Consider the following 8,949-nt stretch of genomic DNA (forward strand, 5'->3'; position numbering starts at 1 on the left):
TACTGACTGACTTGGCTTAGGCCTGGTGAGCAGTTTGCTTGACATAAGGGAAATGTTGACTTAAGTGACCTGTTATTAAGTGATGTGTTCATAAGTTGCTATGTGGGACAAAGAGATGTTTGGATCATACCATGTGTTTAAAGACAACAGACACCCAAAATGTACTGCCCAGGAGCAGTTAGCAAAGTCCACAACCCGTATGCAGAGAAAAGAGAACAGTGACATGAAAATAGCTTGGACAGGAAAAGTCCCGCCAATCAAAAAGTTCATGCATGTGTAGTGTATGAGTTATACAAGGTACTTTCTATTAATAACACACAAAGGTGATTGGAAAAGATCTAATAAATATATAATCTGGATGTGTATAATATGTAAGACATTGTAAAGGGTAGATGGAGCATCATAGGAGAAATGTATCATGAGCCGCCTATGTCCCAGGAGAAGGTAACTGGACAGTATTTCTTTCAGTATGCCTGTCATTTCTTACTTTAATACTAATTGTAATGGCAAGACATGCTTTTGGAACAAATAAGGGGTTGAACTGATCAATCTGAGTGACTTGGACCCCAAGTGAGTGGCATTCTCACCCAACAATTAAATAGATGCATAATCTAATTATGAACCAATTGTCCAGCACCATTCGCCTCCGACAGTCTAAGACGCTTATCCCAATATCCCCTCCTAGATCCCTTCTAGGTACCTTTGAACTTCCTCAGAGCCTCCAATAGCACAATAGTTTTCTGGGAGAAACCACTGACTTGCTTTTCCAGTTCAGGAGAAATCTCCTCTGGCTGCTGGAACTTCCCCTTCTCCCACCTGGAGAAAAACAAACAAACAATTTCATGTGATTATATTCCATTTAGTGACTCATTATAAGTTCTTGCTGATGAGTCGTCGCTCTAATGGGACTGGAGTTAAAATTCCTCTACTTCTGCCAGCCTCAGAGAAGGTGCAACATTCCCTTCCAAGGACCCATTAATATTCTTCAACTCTGGCCTGGAGAGACCAGCTCTGGGGATAAAGGGAATTGAGTCTCCATGGACAATTCTCTGCATGGCCTCCATGCTCTGATGGACAGCAGGTTCCCAGGTGAAGTGCTGTAGAAATCTGTCCACTAGGAACTAGACTGAGACACCAACTGTCCCTTCCCCAGGTCCTCAGATGGGGAGACTCTTGACCACTGCTGCTCTGTACTGAATGGTAATCAGGGCCCCAGCAGTGACAGGCCAATATTCCATCCCCACAATCCTGAGGCAGCCAGTCCCCACAGGGATGTGACATCTCTAGGAAATACTTTAGGTTAGTCTTCCCCACTGAATGGATAATTCCAGAGTCTTCTGAGCAAGGGTGAGAACTTCAGGATGAAGTTGATCAGAGAGATTTGTATCCAACATGTGACCTTCACCACACATTTTGTTGTAGAGCCATGGGGAGATGTGGTGCTAACTGTGACGGGGTCCCACAGGTGCAGCCTGGGACTGTGGGACCACTGCACCCCCTTAACTCTCTCCAGCCTGGACTGTCTCTCACAATGCCTTGCTAGTGACAAACAGCAAGCCCCTTATCACTCAGCACAACAGCATGAGGAGCCCCACACCCAGCTATACTGCATGAATGATCCCAGAGCCACTCATGAATCACACAGAGAAAGGCACCAGCCAAATCCCGCCCCGCAGCTCCCAGTACTGTACCTCAGGAATATCCCATCTAATTTATTAATTGGTTCACCACTTCCTCAATGGTAAGAGTATATACACCAGCCTTTGCAAAACCTGAGCAGATTTATGACACACTTCATACAAACTCACTGGTAAAGATAACCAGTAAAAGAAGTTTATTGACTACAAAAGATAGATCAAAAGTGATTGTCATATACATACAGATAAGGGTAGCATAAAATCTCTCCTGTGTAGCTGTACTGAATCTTTACCTGTAAGAGGTTAAGAAGCTCAAATAACCTGGTTGGCACCTGACCAGAAGGACCAATGGGAAAAGAAGATACTTTCAAATCTGGGGCAGGGGGAGGTTTTGTTTGTGCTCTCTTTGTTTGTTCCCTCTCTGGACGGAGAGAGAGACCAAGCAGAAACAACATCTCCTGAAAACATACCTGAAATGATTCATCTAAGATTACAAAAATTGTAAGTAAGGCAAGGAAATGCATTAGATTATCTTTTTGTTGTAGCCTGTGAATTTCCCCTATGCTAAGAAGTAGTTTTATTCCTGTTTTTTGTAAGTGTAAAACTGAGTCCAGAGGGAAGTCCTCTGTGTTTTAAGTCTTTTTATTACCCTGTAAAGTTACCTTCCATCTTGATTTTGCAGGTGTGATTCTTTTACTATTTCTTTATAATAAAGTTCTTCTTTTAAGAACCTGATTGATTTTAGTGTCCTAAAGATAAAGGGTCTGGTTTGTACTTACATTAAAAGCAATTGGTTGGTATATTATTCTCAAGCCTCCCCAGGAAAGGGGGTGAAGGGGCTTGGGGGGATATTTTTGGGGGATAGTGCTCGAAGTGACCCTTCCCTGAATTTTTATTTAAATCACTTGGTGGTGGCAGCAATACCGTCCAAGGACAAGAAATTTGTGCCTTGGGGAAGTTTTTAACCTAAGATAGTAGAATACAAGTTTAGGGGGTCTTTCATGCGGGTCCCCACATCTGTACCCCAGAGTTCAGAGTGGGGAGGGAACCCTGACAGTGATAGACAAAAAGAAAATATAAGCACGCAGTCTAAACTCTCAACCGTATTAGACTGGGCAACATCTAGATTAAGCAGTTTTTCTCACCCCACTGGATATTGCAGTTCACAGTACACAGATTTCACCCTTAAAAACTTGGCCAGTCTCCTCTGTTTGAGTCTGTTAGGAAGGAGTTAAAATTTAGCCAGCAGAAAAGACAGAAACTGCTAAAAAGCAAGCACATAGTTTTTGTTAATACATAATAACTTAGTTTAGGTTATTGGTAAGAAGGAACAAAGCTTGTGCCCATGGAAAGGGAGAGTTACACGAGGAAAGTAGGATCAGGCCCAGACAAGCAAGCAGGAATATTTCAGTAGCACAAATGGCACTAACAATTGTACACAATTGATAAGCTTATATGGTCAATGCCAGCCCAGTAACTTAGTTCTTAGAACAAAATAAACCCTCTGGTCACAGCCCACTGGATATCTGTAAGCACTCATCCCTACCCTCCCCACAGCCCGCCTCCTTCCCCCGCAAAGTAGTCATAAATGTTTGATATAATTAGGATGACCTCTATGTACGTACTCTTCTTATTTTTATCTTTGTTCAGGGTTCTCTCTTGACTTGTAACAATGTCTGTCTCTGTATGTACAAATTAATGCAAATATATTGATTTTAAAAATGTATATAATTGACCACTATAGCACCATATTTTCAAAGCTGCTTGTCAGTCTTCCCGGTACCGTAAATAAACCCCTTCAATATTGTCTGTGCTTGCCTGACTCTTAAAAAATAAAATAAAATAAAATAAATCTTTTTGCCTAACAAGTCTTAAGTCTTCTCAGTGTCTTGGTTGCTTGCAGCATAGGTGGGGGCAGGAGAAAGGCCATGCTTGGCCTCCCTGTGTTCTGTTTTATACCCTTAGCCCATGTGCTTGGAGAACACAAGTCCAGGCATGTCTCTGGTGGGCATTGCTGAGTCCCCAGGCAAGGTTGAGCAGTTGACCTGCTGTGGCCTTATGCAGGTGAGTCACTGCATTGTAGCTCCCTTGCTGGACAATGGCTGGTGTTGTCTGTTCAGTACATACCCGGGTGTTGGTTACCTCCCTTGTCATTCTATCTGGAGAGCTAGTATCTGGGCGCCTCCCAAGCCCACAGCATATTTTAGTGACAACCATACAACACATTTTCATAACTTCATATGTATTGATGATATACACAGTTAGATGGAACTATGGGTTTCAGCAGATCATAACCGTTCCCATGATACCTCACATGGCATGCTTTATACGCAATATCACAATTATATGTACATGAGGATTCTGGGGGTTACAGAGTGCTCACCCAAGGTATAGAAAGTCACACTAACATCACCACCAAGCTCTTTCCCAGCATTGTGAAGTGTGAGGCAGAGTGAGAGAGACACATACCTGCTCAAGGTGCTTCTGACATCCTAGAGGAGAGAGAGAGAGAGAATCTCAGTCCCATCTGACACACACACAGAGGGGATCTCAGGGAAGGGATTTTGCAAATATGGCGAAGAGAGGCCCTGCCCTGGCCTCAGGCCATGGATTCCCTGAGCTAATGGGGCTTTTCCATCTCTAATATCTCTGTGTCTGTAACTCTGCAAAGAACAATAGTCATTCACATGTCAGGAATGCACACGCCGAGTTACACTGAGATCTCCGACTGCTGGACCCCAGTGCTAATGATTCAGGAGCCCTCCCTTCCCCGTGTGAGGATCTGGAATGTTTCTAACCACAAGTGCCGGCTTTCAATTGTCCCTGGGGGTGCTGAACCCCAGGCCTTGCCCCGACTCACCCCTTCCCCCAATGCCATATCCCTGCCCCACCTCTTCCTGCCCTTACTCTACCCCCACCCTGCCTCTTCCTGCCCCCGCCCCCAAGCACACCCCATTCTCTATCCTCCCCCTCCCTCCCACAGTGTGCAGGAGGCACTGGGAGGGAGGGGGAGGGGTTGATCTGCGGGGCTGCTGGCATGAAGGAGGCACTGCGGGGAGAGGGGGGGAGCTGGCTGCCAGTGGGTGCTAAGCATTTGCTAATTTTTTTTCCATGGGTGCTCCAGCCCTGGGGTACCCACGGAGTCGGCATCTCTGTTTTTCACTCAGTCTCACCCGCAGGAATTCACTCGCTGGCTTTTGACATTTCCCCTCCGTCTCACCGATCAGCTCACTGAGATGGGAAATCTCCTCTGAGAGTTTACTGACATTTTCATTTTGTATCCTCTCAATCTCCTCGTCCAGCTTCTCCAACTGGGCCAGCAGGAGTCGCTCTTGTTCCTTCAAGAACTGCCGCAGTTGCTGAAATTGAGACACAATCTTCTGCCTCTCGGTTTCTGTTTGTTTCTGTATAAAAATAGAAAAAGGGCTGGTCAGGGACATGGATGGAGCTGAATGTGCAGGAGGGAGAACTTCATTGAAAATCCTGATTTCGGACATTTGACTCTACCCTATGGGTACTAGGGAGAGGATTCTCTCACACCTTCCCCTTTGGCCTTTGCATCTCTGTTTCCAAGTCTGTCATGGTCAGCATATTATGTTATTCATGGTCTCTGGGAACTCAGACCCAGAGCAGCAGGTGGCAGGACTCAGCACTACACTGACAGAGACACCAGGTGAGTTAAAAGAAACAAACATGTTAACAATGAGAGCATTGACCAGACACAGCAGACAGCACTTCACGGGTGACATTCAGTTCACCTGGGGGGATTTCTGTGAAAGCCACAAGGGCTAGACATTAACTCATTAACTGAAATGAAAGCTTAAGGCTTGTCTACACATGAATCTAACCCAGCAATCCATGATCATGGAGAAACACACACAAGTCCATGTTCACCAAGGCCACAGAGGAATCTGCCTACAATCAGACCTCCCACTGCCAGTCCCTGCTGGTTAATAACAACAGGCACCTACCAGATACTCCTGGCTTTTCCCCTCTGCAGTCACTTTCAATCCCAGCAGCTTTTCTCTCTCTTCCCTCAAAGTCTTCAAATGGGCCTGGATTCTTTCCTGAAGAAACAGAAAGGATTCAGGGGATTTTATTTGAAGGGTTGAGAAGGGTGTAGAGCTGAATGTTTTTCCATCCAAACCCCCAGATTGGTGGGTTCTAATCACTTTGTGACATCAGGACCACCAAGGAGATGAAACCTTATTAATGGAGACTGGGAGTGTGTCATATTCAGACTTGTTAGCAATTCAGGTTCAATTGTTTTTTTGTTTTTTTTTTTAATTAGAGAGAGATCTCAATTATAACCAAGCTTTATCAGAATTTATGAATTGATTAGTAGTGTAGCGCATAACAGGACTCTGGAGTCACATGGGGGTGAATCAATAAACCTGTGTTTGAGAAGGTTTAATGAACAAAGTGATACAAATCCCAAAAGCCACCAGGGTATAAATATGGGCTGGGATTTCAATCCTGAAGCCCTGGGGACTGCACTGGTTAGACAGAGCTGGTCTAAGCACCAGGGCAAACCCCATGAGACGTCGGGAGGTCATTCGTCTGGTTTGAGCTGCACAGTCCCAGTTTTGTGGAGCACTATCCCTGTCCGGTAGGGACTCGCATTGGACGTGGCTTTGTCCGGTGAAAATGAGAGAGAGGAGGAAACAGAGCTGGATTTACACATTGCGTGCCCCTAGGCGGGGTCCCCACACTGCCCCCGGTGGCTGAGCAGTTGAAGGGTCCTCGTCTTCGAGCTCCCTCTTCCTGCCTGCAAGGACTCGGAGCTCCAGGTCCCCTACTGCCCACGGTGGCCGGGAGCTGCGGAGTACCCCCACCGCCTGCAGCAGCTCAGAGCTCCTAACTCCCGCAGGAAGTAGGGGTACCACCACTTTTAACATTTAGGCACCCCACTGCCCAGCACCCCTTGCACAGCCCCCCCAAAACTTCCCATTGCCCCACACCGACCCCTCCCAGTGCTCAGCGCCCCCCCACTGCCTAGCACCCCGACCCCTTCACTGCCCAGAGCCCCGCCACAAACCATCCCAGACACCCCTGTCCCGTGCCCTGCCCCCACTCACCGGCCCTGCTGGGAGGTGACTGTGTCTGCCGGGCTGAGCGAGGAGCCCTCCAGCAGGGCTGCGTGGGGCCATCTCCCGCTCAGCTGGCTCCGCCCACTGCCGGGACCCAGGAGCAGCAATATTTCAAGTTTTAGGTGCCCCTAGAATGCTGGCGCCCCTAGGCACATGCCTACTGTGCTAATGGGAAATTCGGCCCTGGGAGGAGACTGAGGATGCATGAAGGACACCAGCGGGGGGGTACCTCTATGCAGAATGACAAAGGCAGGGTGGGTCCATGTAGGCAGGTGTGGGGATGTCCCGTATTCTGGGGATGTATCTGTGGCCACTGTAATTAGAAATGCAGATTTTTGTAAAGAACAGCTGGGGATTGCCCTAGTGCTGTCCTAAACCTTTTCAGTGGCAACGTGCTCTGGGTAGGTACCTCCCTGTCCCATTCCCTGGTAAAGATCCCAGAAGCAGTGGATTCTGGGAGATTTCCAAAGGCTGCCTGGTGGGGCTAATGGAACCACTTTGGCTGGTCCTTGCCCACATACACACTAGTACAGTTCAAACTGACACCGATCAGCACTGCCCGGCAGTTATTTGCTACAATCCAGTCTAATCCCCCTGGTATTTGGCCCAGCCCTACGCTGTCTGGAGCCCTTTTGTGGGTGGACTCAAGATGTTTGGGGTCCACCCAGTGTTTAGCCCAGTGATCTCCTCTAGTGCAGGCCGGCATCGGAGTTTAACCCCTGATGGAGCAACACAGGAGTTCAGAATCCCAGTGAGAAACCTCATCTCCCTGCTGGGCCTGGGACCTTTATCAAGGAGTCTTTCCCTCCTAATGAACAAACTTCTTCAAGGCGGGCTGATACTGAGGTGGCAGCATGGGCTAGTGGTTTGGGCCTAGCCTGGGACAGGGGAGAGCTGGGTTCTATGTCAAACTCAGTCACTGACATGCTGGGTGACCCTGGGCAACTCACTGCCCCTCTCTGTGCCTCAGTTTCCCTCACCACCCTTTGTTTGTCTTGCTTATTTAGACTGTAAACTGCTCAGGGCAGGAATTGTCCCTCACTGTGTTTTATGCATGGCCCAGATCTCATTTGTGGTGTATTAGGGCTACTGGGATGCAAATAAAGATAATAATAATAAATTCTATTAAACAAATCTGTCACAACAGCATGTACCTTCCCTTTTCCAGGATGAAGGTAACACACCCACATAGATTGGCCTGCAGCTCTTGTGATTAAACCTTACTGATCAATTAACAGCTACAATTAACAGTGGAAGGTAGTTTTGAAAAGGATTGAGAGTCTTAGAGAAAAGTTTTCCACATCAGATATCTTTAAAGACTTCATTTTTTGCCTTTCTTGTCACACTAGCAGATCATTTACTTATTATAATATCTCCCATACAGTGAAGGCTTTACAGAACTGAATGATGCATCACACCTCTGCCAGGTAACTTTCAGTGAAATTAGCCTGTAATTAAAATCCAAAATTATTACCCATTAAACTTGATAGCAATTCCCTACCTTGTACTCCTGGGCAGCCTCCTCTATGGGAACCACCGTGTGAGCGCGGTGAGCCCGGGATCTGTCGCACACCACACAGATGGGGGTTTGATCCTCTTCACAGAACAGTTTCAGAGCTTCCTGGTGTCTCTCACACACCCCATCCCCTCCTGCTCCCTTTGCTGCCTGTAAACTCAGCCGTTTGGCTATTTCTAGGACATTTGCCAGCTGCCTGTTGGGCCTGAGGTTTCTCTGTTGCACAGTTTGTCTGCACTGAGGGCAGGAGGCGGCTGTATCGGATCCCTCCCAGCACTGGCTGATGCAGACTCTGCAGAAATTGTGCCCACACTCCAGAGTGACAGGTTCTGTGAAATACTCCAGACAGACGGGACATGTAGCTTCCTCCTGGAGACTTTCCACGGGGTTCTCTGCAGCCATGGCTCCCTCTGGGCAGAGTAACAGGGTAAGTTTCAATTTCCTGAGTTCACACTATGCCCCCCCTGCAGAAGCAAGGGGGTGTTTCCCTTCCATCAACTTCCTGGAACAGACTCACTCTATTTGCTGAATTGGAAAGAGCCAACATTACTGTCCTGGAGGCTTTGGTGAAAAGTGTATCCCACTAGGGCTCTGGTCCTGCAGTCACCCCCTGTGCTGGTGGGGAGGGTCACTGGGGCTTCAGATAGACATCAGAATCCATCCCCCTGTCCTGACGAGCTTGCAGAACTGTGTGTCTAAGGAGTGA

General features: G+C 47.4%; 1 protein-coding gene across 1 annotated transcript; it reads right to left on the reverse strand.

Annotated features, from left to right (window-relative positions):
• Positions 1–33: 33 nt before the first annotated feature.
• Positions 34–8,681, reverse strand: LOC112108187 (zinc finger protein RFP-like). The gene is made up of 5 exons (XM_026658018.2): positions 8,229–8,681; positions 5,609–5,704; positions 4,811–5,041; positions 4,107–4,129; positions 34–816 (listed from the first exon to the last, which is right to left on the reverse strand). The coding sequence occupies exons 1-5, from the start codon at positions 8,643–8,645 to the stop codon at positions 693–695; spliced, it is 891 nt and encodes a 296-aa protein (XP_026513803.1). The 5' UTR covers positions 8,646–8,681; the 3' UTR covers positions 34–692.
• Positions 8,682–8,949: the final 268 nt, after the last annotated feature.

The sequence above is a fragment of the Terrapene carolina genome, unplaced genomic scaffold, assembly GCF_002925995.2.
Source record: "Terrapene carolina triunguis isolate 2854851 unplaced genomic scaffold, T_m_triunguis-2.0 Scaffold384, whole genome shotgun sequence".
NCBI classification, from domain to species: Eukaryota; Metazoa; Chordata; order Testudines; family Emydidae; genus Terrapene; species Terrapene triunguis.